Source organism: Dermochelys coriacea, chromosome 1 (genome assembly GCF_009764565.3).
Source record: "Dermochelys coriacea isolate rDerCor1 chromosome 1, rDerCor1.pri.v4, whole genome shotgun sequence".
Taxonomy (NCBI): domain Eukaryota; kingdom Metazoa; phylum Chordata; order Testudines; family Dermochelyidae; genus Dermochelys; species Dermochelys coriacea.
Genome location: NC_050068.2, coordinates 250,980,377 through 250,999,119, shown reverse-complemented (window position 1 = coordinate 250,999,119; position 18,743 = coordinate 250,980,377). Strand labels below are relative to the sequence as shown.

The 18,743-nt window shown below is 41.0% G+C and overlaps 1 protein-coding gene across 12 annotated transcripts in view; it reads right to left on the bottom strand.

Annotated features, from left to right (window-relative positions):
- Positions 1 to 18,743, bottom strand: part of TBXAS1 (thromboxane A synthase 1) — a 333,339-nt gene that overhangs the window by 155,477 nt on the left and 159,119 nt on the right. For 9 of the 12 annotated variants that reach the window (XR_006282785.1, XM_043519073.1, XM_038398078.2 and 6 more), the window contains one exon: positions 12,218 to 12,314. The exons of the other annotated variants lie outside the window; for them this stretch is intronic. Coding sequence is in view for 8 of the 9 variants with exons in the window: in XM_043519073.1 (XP_043375008.1) it covers positions 12,218 to 12,314 (97 nt within the window). In the remaining variant the exon portion in view is untranslated. The remainder of the gene's footprint in view (positions 1 to 12,217; positions 12,315 to 18,743) is intronic. 12 annotated transcript variants of the gene reach the window in all.

Here is an 18,743-nt window from a genome sequence, read left to right as displayed (position 1 = left end):
TTGCTGAGGCTACCACACATGTAATCTAAAACTAGTCAGCTTCTGGATCTCTGAGCACTGCCCATTTTCATTCTGTAGAAGGCGCACAACCTAGAAAAATGAAATGGGCTCCTTCTTGCATTCCATCACATCCCACATCCACCAGTTTCCTCATGCTCTGGAAACTGATGCTATCCCATTAGTTCTGCTTCACAGAAGATGAACGAGTTGTTCTTGTTTAGCCATTTGTAAATGGCACGCAGGGCTGTAACAAATACTGGTCTCCTCCTTCATAAGAAATTTAAAAATCTTAAGCAAACATATCCACAGGACCTGTCTTGACAATAAAAGAGCACCCAATTAAAAGTCTCTTCAAAGAGGTGTGCCTTATCTCATGCCAAACCTTAACTGTGCCTGTGGCAGACTGTTGAAAGTAATAGGTTCCATGTGTGAGGGTGAGGCACAGAAAGTCCGAGGCTTCAATTCAGGAAAGCATCCCTATTCAAGGAGGATGCTTAAGCACATGCTTAACTAGGCATGTGTTAAAGTTCCATCAAAGTCAATGGAATTTAAGGGCATGCTTAATGTTAAGTGTGTACTTAAGTGCTTTCATGAATAGCAATGGACTTAAGCACACGCTTAAATGCTTTAATGTGACTAAGTGTTTCCTAAATAACTTCCCCAAGGGTACACAGAAAGTTGGTGGCAGAGCCAAAAATGGAACCCAGATATCCTAAGTCCCCATCTAGTGCCTTAATCACAAATCAACCATTCATTTCACTGGGATACAGAAGTCCAGCTAACTCCCACGACACCATCCGATGTGTTGTGATGCAGCTAATATGTCAAGAATTTCTATAAGGGCTATCCCAAGGCAAAGTCTGATCTATTTTACAGCCAACAGCAGCAATCATTTGACAGCTTTAGTTAAATGCCCTAAACTGAAGTAGAGGGGAAAAGCAGGTAACTTTTTACTGTGGTGCATGAAGTGACATCCAATCGGAGAGAAAATTTAATAGTTATTTTAATATTAAATTAATATCACATTTAATATTTATTTTATTATTTTCTAAAGTGCCCATTGCAAACATTTGGCATGAAGTACAATTTCAAAGCAGTTAAACCAAACTAAATTTAACAGCCCAAAAAACTCTGTCAAAAACTTATCAAAGCAAAATCAGCAAAGAAAAAAGTAACCAAAAAATTAAGTTATTTGAAAAAGGGAGGTGGAAAAATAGTCAAGAATTAACTGACCCAACTAGAAAGGCCTTGTAACTAGCCTAGAAAATAGCCACAAAGTGATTCAGGTTACAGACTCTAAGAGAAGTAGTTTCAACAATGAGGTTCCTGAAAAAAAAGGTCCTGTCCCCAGCCCCATCTGGTTCCAGGCTTGAGACACAAAGCTAGGACAAACCTAGTTCACCTGCCTTGAAGGGATATAGGCAAAACTCCTCAAATACCAGATTATTTGACTGGGGTTTCTGAGTGCTATTACACAATTGACCCAAATTCTCTGCTGGCATAACTCTACTGATTTCAATGGAGTTAGGTCAGCAAGAGATTTGAAACCCAACATTTTAGGATGACATATGATCAAGTGGGGGTAGCAAATAGTTGGGCACAAGGTAAATCTTGATAAATTCAAAGCTAAAATGCTTTTTTCGCTCAATCCTGCAAGGCACTGAGCATGCCATCTCAACTCACAACTCAGCACTTTGCAAGACTGATCACTACTTTACATGCAGTAGAGTTCCTATTTATTTAAATTTGCCCAAAAAGGCACAATAATCCCACAGTTATTCTGCATCACAAATGGCTGCAGTTTCAAGCCATCACTTGCAGTCAATAGTGATAAAGTTGTCTCAGGTTGAGATGCAGCATCACCACATACTGAATCATGATGAGAAGGTGCATATTTTGTGGAATTGGCATGGTGCTGTGTGGCAGCCATAGTCTAGGGAAAAATCTGGGGGAACAATCTGGATCTTCAGTTTTTCTACAAAATAGGCAGCACGGATCCATTAAAAATCACTGCTGCACAGCTAATTTTGAGACACAAAGCAACCCATAACTTTATGAGAGTCACTCAAGTTCCTTGTGTCTGAATTAACACAAAGGAAAATTGGATAAAGAAAAAGAAAAGCAAGAACCGAACTAACAAAAAACATCATGATAAATAAGTCTAAAAATACCCTCTAAACCTGGGTGTAGGACTGCAAATTAATTATATGAATACAGTCAGGAATGTGGTTGTTACAGTTTATGTAAACATCCACCCTGCTGAAGGGTGGTAGGTGACAGAAATGGTGTTCTCACCCATTGAACAAAAAGTGTTTTGTTCTGCAATGTTTTAATCCTTTGAATCATTTTCCAAATACTGTATTAGCCATCTTCAAAATATTTGTGACTAGTGTTTCCAAGCCCTAGTGCGTGTGTGCATCAGTCTTTCAGACAGTACACAAGTCATCCATTTATAAACTAGGGTTATTATATTTTGCAAAAACAACAACCTGAGAACAAACTCAGAACAAACTCAGAATGTGATGGATGATGAAGCTGACCCAACAGGAAGTGCAAGTCCTAATCATTATGAGCAATTACAATGAAGGAAAAATTTGTAAACAGAAAGGGAAGGGGTTAGAGATTAGGTAGCGTGTGCTACATAGTTTTTTCTGGCAATTTGATTAACAACCTAATTTAGTAAAGAATGTCTCTTCCTCACACAGACAGTGTTGAATCAGGTCCTATGGAGCTCCCTGTTTGTTGATGAAACTGAATCAAATCCAGCCAAGACTTTTAATATGCTGTATGTCCCGGAAATTTAGCACGGTCAGAAGCCAGTTAAATTCATTTTCCAGTTAATATTACCGAGTGGTACAAATCCATTTAATTATTCTCCTCATCGTGGAGGTGAAACACTTTCTTTTTTGTCTGGCACTTAATGAGTCCAACCCTACAACTACAGACAACAACATTTAATTTCTTAATTTTTAAAATGTTTTAAAAGATGTTTAAAATTTTTAAAAGATGTTTTAATTATTTTGTTTTTCAAAACAACTGTGTTTGATAAGAGATGGGCTACGGAAGCAGAACTTAAACCTGGATTTGGGTTATCGCTATAGGTATATTATACCTGGCATAAACTGGTGTAGCTCTAAGGAAGTTAACGGAACTATATTGATTTATACCAGCCAAGGTTCTTGCACAAAATTGGTACTTGAGACTCAACCTGAGCTAGTCTAAAAGTACTGAACTCGCAAAAGCAGCTCCTGTGATGTTTTGTCCCCGTACGGCCAAAAAGCCACTAGTTCAGCTGAACCTGTAAGATCTACGGTCTTGTCCCACCGCTGAACATGATGCAGAAAATTGGCCCCTTGTGGTTTATTGATTATATATTATTTACATAGTGCTATGGGTGGGCTTGCAGCTTTACAGATTAAAGAATAAAGATGAGACCAATACAAAGATATTACAATCTAATTTATATAGACAAAATGAATAAATCCCTCAACTCATGGAAGAGAGGGGGAATAAATAAATACAAAATGAAAGAATTGGGGAAACTATTGGGTAGGAGGATGAGGCTGTAAGTTGCTGGTATTGCCATGTTATATGAACTTCTTGGAGGGGAGAGGATCATTTTTCTTGCTTTTTCATTGTCAGCAACCATAATAGAAAGGGAAAGGCATCTGAATGGAAATGTTATAGCTCAAACTCAGAACCAAAGCTATAAGAGTAGGTTTGGATTCACGGACTTCAATTGTAATCTTCCCCAAATTTGTAGAGATTCAGATTTGAGGTTCTGGATTGGACCTATCATTAGTTTTACCATTTGGTAACAGCATTAATCCTTTTAGAATGTTTGCTCCAGCAGTCTGATGAACATAAATTATCCAGTATTTACCCTTGCTGTAGGGCATGCCAATCTGCATCCCCTCTAACTGATCTGGCCTGCAGTACCTTGGATACAATTTGTCATTCAAATTATAGACCAGGTAACCTCTGGATCTCTCTTTTAACAGCTAACTACGAACATCCTGATTGATCATTCTTTATAAAACTTACACTTTAATGATTTGCAAATATTAATTCCTAAGAAAATTTTCAATGTGGAAACCGAAAACAATTTCCAAACACATTATGCGTCATTATCCTGCCTAAAATGATTCAACAGACATTATAACCCCATCTCCCAGAGAACACGGTAATGCTGTGCAGCTATAAAGGTTCAAGTACCATGTTAGTGCTCTTATAAGGAAAACTCAATCCAAGCGATTACTTGTAATGGTTATGAGAAGAAGGTGTCCTTTACTAGAGCAAAGTCCCCAGCTACAATTCTTACTGAGGTTTCATGAAAAAGAACTAAATTAAAATCAATTTCTTACTTTTTTAGCACAAGTTCTATGCACTAATTCTCACTTTTTCCTCTCCTGCTGTAGCTATAAATGTAGGGAAAAGACTGTGTATTTCAAGGATGAAGACTGTATTCATTAACAGTACAAAATTTAAAAAAAAAAAAAAGGTCAAAGCACTCATCGTAATCAAGTCTATGTGGAAAAATATGAGGTCATTACTGCCTGCCTGGTGATTACATGGATAAGAATAAAAAGTACCCCAGCCCTGCAGGAAAATAATGTTTAGTTTGTTATATGCTGTTGCCTGTTATAAAGTGGATGCTGACAGTGAGCTTCAATGCAGTTTGAAACCACAGTCATCTAGGCTTCTTCAACAAATATAGCATAAAATTACCAATCAGCAATTTAAAAACACCAGGAAGAGGGCAAGAGGAAAGGCCGGGGGAGGGAGGGGGGACACCTAAAATGCTCCTTTCGACAACATTCAAAAGAGATTTCCTTGAAGATGCATATATCATCAAAGGGAAACTCAAGCACTCAAAATAAATATTGCTCGCCTCCAGTTCATATAGGGCGAAACCCACTTTGCTTGCGTACACACTAAGTAATCAGGCTTGATGTGACAGAAGTGCAGGTGAATTCAGAAGATAAAAATCTACCCACGGACCTGGGCACAGGGCATGGGTCTGTACTGCAGCCTTGTCTACATATATTAGTCCAGCCTTTAGCTCATGTGGAGTACCAGGGTGATGGGATTGGTGGAAATGCAGCTCCAGCTCTACCCTAGCCTTGGCTCAAGAACTAAGCCTATGCCAAAGTAATACTGGAGCACCTCTTCCAAGTTATGTGAACCCCCTACAAAACTTAAAATTCACAATTTAAATAAATACAGCGCCTAGCACAGTGGGGTCTTGACCCAGGACTGGAGCAAAAATTTACTTTTCCTCTGAGCTCTAGTGTCAAAAAAAAGTAAAAGTTCCTATGTTATAATAGCCTAGAACAACAAAAGTTGATGGAAAAGGGTACAAAAAGGAGACAGAAAAACTGAATTAGTCCAAACAAGAAATGTCTACTAATGTAACTCAAGGACAGTTAAAATCAGGGTTGGTAAACAAGAAAATATGGGTCCAGATATTAATAAACCAAAATTGGTTTGTCAAATATTAGGCTTAATTGGTGGACAAAATAATGAGGGGGTTGGGGCTATTCCACCCATCACTCCCTATTTGGATCCTTAAAGAAAGAAACTTTGGTGGCGCAGAGGAAAATAGAGGAAAAATCAGACACAGAGAAAAAACAGATGGAAGCTACTTCACCATCATGGCTGTCAGCCCAACCATCTCCTGGGACTTTGGGCCTTTGTAATCCTAACCCTGAGAGATGTTCTGACCAAATCAGGCCAGAGATGACATCACCACCTCGATCCACCAGCTTCAACTGAATCCCAAACGCCACCTGAGATGAAATAGGATCTTACTTTAACAAAACAGCTGTAACAACAACATCTCCAGTCCATTTCAACTGACTTCTTCTCTTTTCTTCAAAAGGACAGTTATTGCCATCTTTGATACCATCTAAGAAACTGTCAAACAATGGGTTTTTTTCCCCTTCTAAAACTCTCTCCAGCTAAAGGGAAAGGGAACAAGGGATGTTGTTAAAAAGAATTCCTTACTTAATACTTCACATTTTAATTGTTTTTCCTTATTTTCAGTATCTTTAATAAAAGGTTAAAAATGTAATGGTGTGTTTGCCATGGTACTTAACAGGCTAAGGCCTTGTATACCACATTCCAGACCTTGTTTAACACTGTTTAATGTCGGACAGTGACTGGGTTATGTTAACACCTTTGACCCATATAGTCCATCTAAATTAATACAACAGGGGCACCAACTGCTTCAATAATACCAATAATAATAATAAAATATAACACATTAAATTACTTAAATCCATTGCCAGTGCTCCTAAAAAACGATGAGATCTGTCCTCAAAACACCCTTGTCATTCCAATGAATAACTCCAGCCCAGCCAACACCAAAGAAAAGAAAGAATAAGCTTTGCATTGTATCAGGAAGGATAACAAAGCCAGCTGTGTCAAACCAAGGGGGAGAACCACACCAAGAGACCCTTCTGTACTGAGGGAAATACAACCTGGAAAATACCGACTTCATGTGCACAATCTTATACAACACTTTGGCCTTTTTTATAGTGGCATCAGTGTTATATGTGGCTACATGCTACTATATGCTGCAGTAAAAGGCAGGCTGCATCCACACTCACTGCAGTGTGTAGCTACACATGGCAGTGAAAGGTTCTGGCAAGGGAAGGCAGTAGGGAGAGGTTCTGGCAGCAAGGAGCTGTTGGAGCCTTTCCCCGCTGCTGGAGTCTTTCACTGGTTCTGGCAGCTCCCTGCGGCAGGGAAAGGTTCTGAAAGCTCCCTGCAGTGGGGAAAGGCTTTGGCAGTGGGGAGCTGCTACATCTACACTGCTATTTTTAAGCAGCGTAGATGTCCTGCTCTCAGAGCCTTTCCCTCTGCAGTGAAAGACTGGCGCCAGGGAAAGGCTCAGGTGGAGGAAGGCAGCAGGGGAAGGCTCTGTCAGCTCCCCACTGCCAGAGCCTTTCACTGCTGCTACCCTGCTGCTGCTGGAGCTGTTCACTGACATGTGTACAGCTACACGCTGCAGTGAGTGTGAGCGTAGCCTACCTTTCACTGCAGTGTGTTGCTATACTTATCCTACATGCCACTGCAATTGTAGACAAGGTCTTACAGAGAGGTTTTGTTAACATGTCATAGCCACCACTGCCTCTGTGGCATGCTGAGTTATTGTACTAAGATTTTTCCTGTGGTGGACTTGCCTCCTTGTTTTGGTGATGTGTGAAAAAAATGCTTGATGATTTTGTCCTACTTTCTGTTCAAGTGCATCAGAAAACCACTACAAGACTCACAGCCTCAGCTCAAGAGGCCTGAGACTGGAACAGCAGGAATGTTCTATGTCAGGACTGAGCTGCATTAGCAAAGCTTTGTGCATTCTGCTTACTCAAAAGCCAATGCTTTAGTCTCTAAATTTCATTAGCATAACATTTAGGGGGAAAATAACCCAGAGTAATATTATTTTTGCATTTTAAATTCTACACTAGCAAATATAAATTGTTAATAAAGTAGAGAAGGACCTTGCTTTCAGTAATTTTCTAAAGTATAAACAGAAGCACTCTCTTAAAAGCTTTTAAATAACCTCTGTGCAGGCAACGAGAAAAAGGCTTCTATTACCTGGAAAGTGCTTTTGTCCCTCTGCAACTATTATTCACAAATACAAAATTACATTTGAATAAACTCAAATGACCTGTCTTACATACAATTCAATACTATTTATTTTTTATATAGACTCCTTAATACACAGCATCACCAAACACTTCACTGAAAGAATCAAGTGTGAGCTAAAGAGGAAAGGAAGCTTTCTGGGTGAAATTCCATGAGAAGAAATAGGTAAGAAAGAAATAGCCAGTTTCAGATGAGTAAAGCGTTTGTTTATATGGGGACATGCAGGAAAAGTAATCCCAATTAACTAAAGGTCTGAATTTGAAACAGATTAGCTAAACTGCATTAAATTCCTGTATGGATGCTTTGGAAGTAAATTAAGCCAAACAAAATTAAGATCACTTTTATTGTGAATGAGGGTATTCACACAGAGGTTTAATGTGGTTTAAATATATGCTTCAAATTCACTCCTTTAGTTAATTTGGATTAATTTTCCTGGATGTTCCTGTGTAAACATGTAGAAGGCTGACCATCCTAAATTGTGAGGAATGATAGATGGAAGAAGGTGGACAGCAGACAAAGTGAAGGGTGGGAGATAGAAACCTCCAAGATTAGAAATGCATGAGCAAGCGGGAAAACAGGTAGATAAAAAGCTCAGAAGTAAATGAAGCAAGCCCAAGGAAGGGTTTTTTTTCAATTCAATTCAGTCATCCAACAAACCAGCGATAATGACAAAGGGTAGAGCAAGCATGATCTTGTGGGCAAGATACTGGAATTTAGGAGACCTGCATTCTTTCCCTCCTCTGCCATATGCTTCCTGTGTGAGCTTGAGAAAAATCACTTCATCTGTGCCTCAATTCCCCATCTGTAGAATGGAAATAGTGATACATTGGGTGTTGTGAGGCTAAATCCATAAATACTTACGAGATTGCTCAGACATTATAGTGATGGGAGCTATATGTGTACCTAGCCAGACAGGGAACAGTATGGTCCTAACAGCATAGGCGCCCACTCTGTGGCTGCTCCGGGGGTGGAGCACCCACAGGGAAAAAATGGTGGGTGCTAAACCACCACCAGCAGTCCCCATATCAGCTCCCGCACAGACTCCTCAGCGCCTCCTGCCCGCCAGTGGGCCCGGCCTATCAGTGCCTACCCCTCCCTCCCCACACCTCCTGCCTGCCGCAAATAGCAGTTTTGCAATGTGCAGGAAGCTGGGGGAGGATGGGGGGAGGAGTGAGGAAGTGGTGCACTTTGGGGAGAGGGTGGAACAGGAGCAGGAAGAGCCGGGGTGGGGGTGGAGCGGAAGCAGGAAGAGGCAGGGCAGGGTGGGGCCTTGGAGGAAGGGGTGGAGTGGGTGCAGGGCCTGGGGCACAGCTGGGGGTTGAGCGCCCCCCGGCACTTTGGAAAGTCAGGGCCTGTTCTTAAGAGAGTAAATTTACAGTGATCTGAACCTCCATACGTTTAGAGAGTACCACAGATGTTTACAGAGACCATGAAAAAGGGAAATGCAAACTGGAGAGAACTAAAGAATGGATAAGAATTTCTACAGAGATTGGTTTAAAGACAAATTCTGCCAATGTTGGAGAAGTGGCAATAGAAAGACAGACAAGTAAGCTGAGAGAGTGGAGGGAAGTTTAGGATTCAAATATCAAGGATGACTCTAATTAGAAAGATTTCAGAGTAGCAGCCATGTTAGTCTGTATTTGCAAAAGGAAAAGGAGTACTTGTGGCACCTTAGAGACTAACAAATTTATTTGAGCATAAGCTTTCATGAGTTACAGCTCACTTCATCGGATGCATTCGAAACACAATTAATTAGAAACACAATTAATATCTGTATGAACCCCCCTAAAAATGCTTCCTGATTTCCAGATAATCATCAACTGCTGCATACTGAAAATGGGGTAGAATCTAATTATTCTCAGTTGTCTGGAATTAATATGGGGAAGGGAAGTTGTAGGCAGGAAGAGACAGGTCACTTGTTGTGGGAGAAATAGCAGTGGGTTTCTCAGATAAAAGTACAGTGTGGGGAGAACTTTTTATCCACAAGGAGAACTTCAGCCTTTGAAACATTCCGCAGCAGGAGCTCCTAGTGTAGCCAAGAGTTACAGGCAGACAAGGAGTAGATAGGAAAATCAGAAAACAAGTTACAGGAGATATAGAAGAGTAAGATGTTAGGGTGTCCACAGGTGATCCTAGCAGTATACATGGGCAATGTTTAAAACATGAAGATTAGAGAAGAAGAGTGAGCAGTGGGGAGATGAGATGGATAGTAGATCAGAGATGGAATTTCACCCTTGAGAACATACAGTCCTCCTGAATATCTAACACAGGCATGGCCAAACCGTGGCTTGTGAGCCGCATGTGGCTCTTTAACAGTTAAAGTGCGGCTTCTGGAGCCCTCCGTGCCCCCCATTTTCCACCTACCAGACTGCGGGGGGAAGCTTGGGGCTTTTGCCCTGTGGAGGGCGGAGGAGTGTCTCCGGGCCTTACCCCGGCAGGAGGGCATTGGGGCACAAGACTGTACCCCAGCAGGTGCAGCCCTGCAAAGCAAGTTGTGCATGTCTTGCGGCTCTCTAATTTCTGAAGATTATCTTATGCGGTTCGAAGGGTCATTAAGTATGACCACCCATCACGTAACATATTTCAACAGGCTTGAGCAGACATGGTTCAGGCTTATAATACTTGTGTATATGTAGGAAGAAGGGAACAGGTTAAGACAAAAACAAGTGTGGCCATATTTTCCTGTAAAATGTCTACTGGATACCAGAAATGTTTGCTATCCCTTTGTAGCTTCTTTTTTATTATTTGTTCTAAACAATCCTTAAGAAGAGCATTTTAAAATATTTTTAAAAAATATTTAGAACTGGATCTGAAACAAATAATTAAACATTCCATACAAAGATGTCTTTGTTAAACATATCCTTATTCTTTGTTGTTTGATATTATGGTAGTGCCCAACTGCGATCAGAGCCCCACTGTACTAAGCCCTGAACAGACGCATCTCAAGTAACAGCCCTTGTCCTAAAGAATTCAAATTTAAATAGACAAGGCAGACAAAGGGTGTGGGAAAGGAGGTTCTGACACCATGTACCCCATATGATACCCTGTACCCTACATTCACCACTTTTGTAACAATATGATATATTTTGTATGAAGTGCGCCTTGTGAGATATCATTTGAAAACTCATAATCTGCAGATTATTATTACCCTGTTGAAATGTGTGTGACAACACTGCATGTAAAATTATGAGATTTTGCTATATGATTGTTACTGAAACACATTGTAGTTCTGGGCAACGCTGACAAACCAATATCTCAGAGACAAAGACACCCTAGCATGCCAGCAAAGTGCTAAAGAGCCATTACTGGCTTAATCGGACATTCTCCAGTGCGGGAGAGTTGTAAACAAGAAATTTACAATTCATCTGAAGGATAGCTTGGAGCTCATGTATGCAATGGAACTGCCTGCCCCATGACCCAGCAAGGATTTTCATGGCACAAAGAATTGGGGTATAAGAAGTGGGGGGAAATGTCCGTAGCCACCTTTCTCCTCCTTCCATCTCTCTGCTCATGAGAGCAATGACTCTCAAAGAACTGAACAAAGAGGGGAAGTGGTCCGTCCCAGGCTGGAAAGGGACGCAGCCTGCGAAATGTATTGCAGCTCATGGTGAGACAAACGTTTTGCTTTTAAGCCGATTAGCCTTGGTAGGGTTTCGGAGTTAGCTTGCATGTTTATGATTTATTTCTTTTGTAACCAATCCTGACTTATTTGCATCTATCACTTAAAATCTATCTTTCTCTAGTTAATAAACTTGTTTGATCTAAACCGGTGTGTTTTGGTTGAAGCGCTTGGGAATCTCTACTTAAGTCAACAAGCCTGGTGCAGATTCATTGCCCATTGTTGGAATGATGGACTATCTATGAGTTTACTGTCCAGGAGGGTCTTGAATAGTATAAGACCCACATTTCTGGGAACCAAGGCTGGGGCTGAGGGATATGCGGATGTCACCCGTATGTAATTCATAGATGGCTGGGCATAATATGTGTGAATTCAGCTGGGAGTGACTTTACATGCTGGTGGTTGTGAGTGAGCAAAGCTTAGAGGGGTTTGCTGTTCACCAGCAAAGCAGTGTAAAAAGCATCCCAGGTTGGAGAGATAAGGGACACAGCAGTCCAGCAGTTCAGGTTGCACCCTGGGGAATGCCACAATAGTATTATTCCCATTTATAACTGAGACACAGAAAGATTAAGTGACTGGACACAAGAAGTCAGTGGCAGAGTGGGAATTGAACCAGCTCTCCTGAGTCTCAGTCCAGTGCCTTTACCAAAAAAACAACTATTTCTCTCTTTAACACCTTCTCTTCATGCCCTCAAAGTGCTCTGAAAAATAATGGAGTCATTTAGCTGACATATGTGGTCAGATTTGCATTCCTTTAGTTTTATTCAGCAGTTCATCCATCCTTCTCTCTAAAGCTGGTTTTCCTGAAACACTCAGTGACAGATCTGAAGCTTCTTTTTCAGGAAAACCCCATCAAAATCTATGCTTTGGCCTGCCTGAGGACTGCAGGATGTGGCCTCCCATGTGTTGAATTTACAGTATGAGGTAGAGTCTTTCTACCAGACTTACCATTCTGTTGGTGAAGTTGCTGAAGTCCTTCACTAAGATATGTTTTATCATCTCAGGCTTGGACACCAACACGTACATTCGCCGACCGATGTAGTATCTACAAAGGAGGTGGAAAACCATTTTAGCAGCCATAGCCAGCCAGAGAACAGCAACCTTCCCTAAGATGCCTCTGTTGGCTAAAATACATTTTTTGTAAATAAATCATATCAGGTTTCCATTCTCTTTGGCAGTTCAGTATCTCTCCACCTCTCTGAAATATTGAAAAATATTAAGCTGTCAAGTTCATTGGTATTTAAAGGAACCAATTAAAAACCTTTTATCCATTGTCATCACCAATTAAAACACTTGCTGAGAACTAATTAACGAACCAGTCTATCATCTACTTACTCACAGCTGCTTGTTATATACTGTACTCAATGCATCATAACATAACACAATACGTTATCACTAAAGACAGACTGTAAAAGAATGGGAAGAAAACACTGATTAAAAAAAGAAAAAACACACCCAACCAAACAAGAAAGAATTACTAGAAACTTTGTCCAATCTAAATCTAATGCCTTTCCACCACTAGGCTGTATGTGCATTGAACATTTCTACCCTAAACATGTTCAGAAATTCTCCCACTGTTGACTGGGCAATGGTGCAGTTCCACTGCTGCTAAGAACAATGGCATTACTGGTGTAGACCACCTCAGAGGTGTTTTTATCATGACAACGAACAAATGACAGAGGAAGGGTGGGGTGGGGTGGGGAGGGAAAAGGACAGTATTGCCTCCAAGTAAGAATAAGACCACACTGTCTTCTCTTTACTCTGGATAGCTTTGGGGAAGGAGCTATCGTTTCCTGAATCTGATGCAATGGCTCCTTCTGGCTTCTCAGACAATGAATTGAGATTCTTTATCTGCTTCAGATGTAGAAAAAATATAGGCCTGTTTCTATATCATCTGCATCAGTCTAACCAGATACTACAGAATAAGTATGTTTGTTAACACTCATACTTTTCTTCTGAGCCCTGGCATTTGCATTCACATAGAATGCTTGTGGTACAGCGTTTCAGACCACGCTTCAGCCAGGAAGTACTGAAAATCTCATGATGAACAACTGATCTCACCATGATAAAACCCTCAGAGGTACAAATAATTGTCTGAATTCTTATCCACGACAAAATGATTAATTTCTCCAATTCTGCCCACCACTAGTTTGAAGTCTCTGGAGACACACCAAAGAACAAATGGCTATGAAAACTTTCATTCCTTCCTAGACATGTTTTTCTCCAGATAAAAGGTTAGGCACATTGGCAAGGTAGTAGGAGTAGCTGGTGATTCTGTTGCCTGTACTGTTTAGTAGAGAGGGGACCTTGGTCCCCTGAGATGCAATTCTAGTATTTTTCACAAAGCTCAAATTTACTTTAACACATAACAAACTTGAATCATAATATATTTATTTGAACCTAATGTATCTGCACTGGATATAGATGCTTGAATAGAGTCCCTGTTTCTGGGGCAGTACTCTTCAACTGACTCATTATTTGAAATCACAGCTGTCATTAGCATCTGGCAATGAAGTTTCCAGCCATTCTCTCTTATTGTTTGTAATGATTAATCCAGTTACAAAGAAGGGAGGGGCATAGGAGGGAATGGATGGAGAAAATCCACTGATGTACCCAGGGATTAAAAATACTAAAAGGCTAAAATTGCTTTTATGCAAAGTTCAGAGCTGCCTTTGTGCTCTCAACCTGTTTTCAAGAACAATGGTTGTAAGGGAGGATCAGTGTATCATTGCTTTCTTTCACCCCAAAACATAACTGCTCCCCTGATGTCTCCTTTCTGTTTCCCCAATCTGTATGTTTATTAGAACGTTCTTCCTAACTTTTTCTGGGAACTAAAAAAGTGGGAATATGGGAAAGCACTTTGGGAAAACTCAGTTCCAAGAGTCACAGTAATAATCTGCTAACTCTCATCATCTATGTTTCAAAATAAAAGAAAAGGGATAAGGGGACCTGAAGGTCAAGGAAGATCACAAGAGCTTTCCTGCTTTGCACACATGGGTCCTGATCCTGCAAAAACACAGGTACATGCTTAACTTTAAGGATGAGAGTTAAAATCAAGAATGTGCATAAGTCTCTATAGGATCAGGGCTTTGGTCTCAAAACCAAGAGGATATTTCCCTACCTGTATTTGTTCTTAAATACCCTATTAAATTAAAAAACTTCTGAACAATAATCCATTATTTCCAAATAAATAACCGTTTTACCTCTGCCATATAGCTTTATATTCATCTAATATTATTATACAGCAATATGAAAGGTTTCGGAGTAGCAACCGTGTTAGTCTGTATTCGCAAAAAGAAAAGGAGTACTTGTGGCACCTTAGAGACTCAAATAAATTTGTTAGTCTCTAAGGTACCACAAGTACTCCTTTTCTTTATATAGCAATAGTTAGTTTAGGATTATTATTGGGAAAAATGCATATTCTTGTCATATTTTACAAAACCCTTTGAGAGAAAAGAAACTCATGGATTCACGGTTAATTGAGGATACTCCCTTTTATTAAGTTTCTCCAGGTTAACCTTACTCTTGTGTGGTATTTCTATTTATTTGCCACATTCAGCTTTTCATAATCTCTTCTGTTTAAATGGGAGCCTCCCAACATAAGTAAAACCCGCATATTTTTAGGCCAGCAATTTAAAGACAAAGATCTATTACTTGTCATGGTAGGGAGGCCAAGTATCCTAATTTACCATAGCTTGTGACAGGACTGTGCTTCCCCCATGGGAGAAATGGTACCATTTCTATAGGAAGCGCAGGGATGTGAGTTATACTGCCCTCTGAGGAGTACTACTGTAAGAAGTTATCCAACAGCTGTTCAACAGAGAACACGGACTTACTTACAAGAGTTAAAGAAAAGCCAGGCAACCTTTCATTGTCTCCCCCAACAGTGTGCAGCTCAAGGGGAGTGAAAAGATGATATATTAAGAAAAAGAAGTTAATCTGTATCCAGAGCATTTTAATAACTAAAGAGGCTCCCAGAGACACATGCAAGCATAAAAACTCATTTATGACTCTTATTTCTTGCTGCAGTTTGGTCTGTAAGAATGAATGAACAAACACATTGCAGTTAATGTAGTATACGGATTATTTTGCCTGTCGTTCAAATTCAACTCTGGATGGTCAAGTCTAGCCAGTTTACAACCAATAATTTATTCAGCAAACTGAGCTCTTCTTTTCTCCTCAGGAATTATCTGCAAGCAAACAGGTTGGAATTTTTACAGTTTTGCTTGCAACTCCTCCCTGCTTACTTCAGTGCTAGGGCTTAAGCTGTCTCACAGAATGCCCTCTAGTCTCCCTAGTGTGATAATGAAGTAGACTTCAGTGAGGGGGCTGCAAATGTGGCAGCAGAGAGGCGTCAAGCCCAGCAAGCATAGAAGCAGTTGGGTCCAATTTTCAACCAAGGTAGGGATGGTGAGTTGAAGGATGTGAATAGAAGATGGAAAGTCACATCGAGGGCTTATTAATGTGATGGGTAGAGTAGGGAAGGGAGGAAAGGTGGAGGAGTGAATAGCTATTCCTGCCCTATACCACCCTTACACAAGATACACTTTTATGTAAATACTAAGTACTATCATTAATATATAACATTGATCATAAGAGGCATCTTATTGGTTCAAAGTATTTACAAAGAGCTGAATGATGATTCCCAATTTTTAGATGGGGAAACTGAGGCACAGGGATTAAAGTACATTCTCCAGGTCACTCAGCGAATCAGTGTCAGAGTGGAGAATATGGCCCAGGTGTCCTGATTGCCAGTCCCCCATTCTAGCTATTAGATCAATGCTACCTATTGGGGGAACAGTTTGGCCCTCCCTCTCACCTTTTAATCACACAAGACCAAAATCCTTCCAAGTACAGCACCATGCCCATGAGGAGCTCCTCCTCCATAAGTTGCCAGAACCTTAGCTGCGCCTACCCTACACCTCCATCTCTCCTGCACTGTCAAAAAAGTTGCCAGTTACTGACAATCCCTGTTCAGTACCCTATACATAACAAGTTGGTGATATCAGTCCAACTCCTAGCAAACAGATAGCTACACACCATTAAAACCACCATCCCATTTGCCTTCCCTTTGAGAGCAGTCTCAGAATAGAGACCAAGGACTGAATGAACATGGAATGGAGACTCAGCGACCTTCTCACCAGAGAAGGGTCCTACGGATCACAGCTGATGAAGGGAATGGGGTGGGGTAAATTTTTAACTACTCTTCTCTGTGCTATACTTGCTCTATAAATAAAGGATTTCAATTACCCGGGCTGTCAATCCAGTACCTTTCCACAGCAGGGAAGGGCTGGCTGATCATGGATCTTTCTGGAGTACTATTATGATCATCAACCAGATGGAGGTCCCTTCTGAATCACCTTGCCATGCCATCACCTCTTCTCTGCTGACTTCACAATGATCCCGCATCTGCCAGGTAGTGATTTTAGAACCCAAATTTGGATTCTCACACTACATCACGGCACACCCAACTGACCTTAAAACCTCAGTCTTAGGGCACATCGGAGGACAAATTCTGATCACACCTACTGCCATCAGTACTGCATTCAAAGTGACACAGACAGTGACCGTTCTAGTTCTATTGGATCATCTCCTAGTGTCCCTTATAGCCTCATATTAACTAATAGCTCCTATGCCATTAGAAAACACACACTCTTTTAGCAAGATGGCCACCATTCAAAGTTGCCTTACTTCACAGGACAAGTGGAATGTGTGCATGGTGTATCATGGCTAAAAGGGCACTTTTTGCACAACATCTGTGTGGGAAACACCTGCACTCCAATCACCCTGATTACAGCTGGGCCATCAACTCTCAGAAGCCTTTGATCTCTCTCTATCTGTTGTCAGGCCCATGCACTTCAGATGCATTACATTTCTCATTAAGAAAAATAATGCTGCTGGGCAATAAACAACAAGGCTCTGTTTTCTAGGCTGTGGTCTCGTAAAGCAGGTGAAGATCATCTGGAGAGCCAAACTAAACAAGAAAATACTATATCTCTCCTTCCCTTGGGGAGAACAAAGAACACGCTAAGGAGAACAAATAGAAAGAAGAGAAGTAGCAAGCATACAGAAGGAAAGTGTATTTTCTTAATAGCTATTTCTCAAAGAGAGAAAACAACCTAGATCATTCCTCCTCTATTATTTTTAGAGAGACTCATTCACAACAAGCTGAGAAATATGGGAAAGAAAAATATGTGTATTCATTTAAAAATAGGCTTAAGGTCGATACTGCTGGCTTAATTATTTCAGAGGTCAGCAAATTGATTTGCCATGAATCATGCCCTCATCCAACTCCTGTGAGAAGCCCACAGTCTGTGGGACTGAATGGGATGTGCCTAACAGCCGCACAACCCAGATGCAATCTTCACAAAGATGGCTGCTACTCTGGACTGAGACGAAAAGAAAGGAGGGGAAGAGTGAGAGGCCTTGCTGATTTGTCTCATCATTTGTAGCATACTAGCACCAAGAGGCCTCAAAAGAGAGTGGGGTCTTACCAATGTGCTAGGTACTGTACATAAGCATAGTAAGAGACTATCCCTGTGCAGAAGAGCTTACAATCTAAATAGACAAGACAGACAAAAGGGTGGGGGAAAGGTTAGTATTATCTATTTTGCACATGGGGAATCCAGGCACACATAAAGGGGGAGACTTTCAGAAGTATAAAAAGTAAAGCACCTAAATTCTATTGACTTTCAATGGGATTTAGGCACCTAATGACCATTTTTGTCTTTGAAAATCTCCACCTAAGTGACTTGCCCAAGATCACACAGGAAGTCTGTGGTAGAGCCAGGAATTGAACCCAAGTCTCCCGAGTCCCAGCCTAGGGCCTTAATCTCTGTTCTCTTCTGTTAACAAAGTTCTGAACTCAAGGCAAATAGCTTAGAAGCCAAGATTCCTTAGATCAGAGAGTTCAAAAATACATATTACTTCTTAGGATACGTCTACACTGCACACTGCTTACAGTGGCATGTAGAGTACATATACTGTTCTCACCCCTAGCATATGTACAATAGCTGTGTAAATGGTGAGGCATTGCTCAGGTGAGTAAAGTCACAACTAAACCCGGTGAGTATGTACCCTACATGGGTCTCTACATGCCCAAGCAATGCCTCCCCTGTCTACACTGCTATTGTTAGAAGTGTAGTGTCAGCAGCAGGGAAAGGCTCTGGCAGGGGGACACAGCAGGGAAAGGCTCCAACAGCTCCCTGCTGCTGGAGCCTTTCCCTGCTGCCTCCCCCTCTTCCAGAACCTTTCACTGCTATGTAGAGCTACACATCAAAGTTTGGACACAGCCTACTTTTCACTGTGGCATGTAGCTACGCCTACCCTGCATGGCATCTCCAGTGGTAAGCAGAGTAGACGTAGCCTTAAAAAATAGACTTACTAAAAACAGGTGAACTTACTGAAAGAGGCATCAAGAGCACTGGTTAGCATCAGGCACAGGGAAAGGAAGCTTCCAACACAGCTCTGCCAA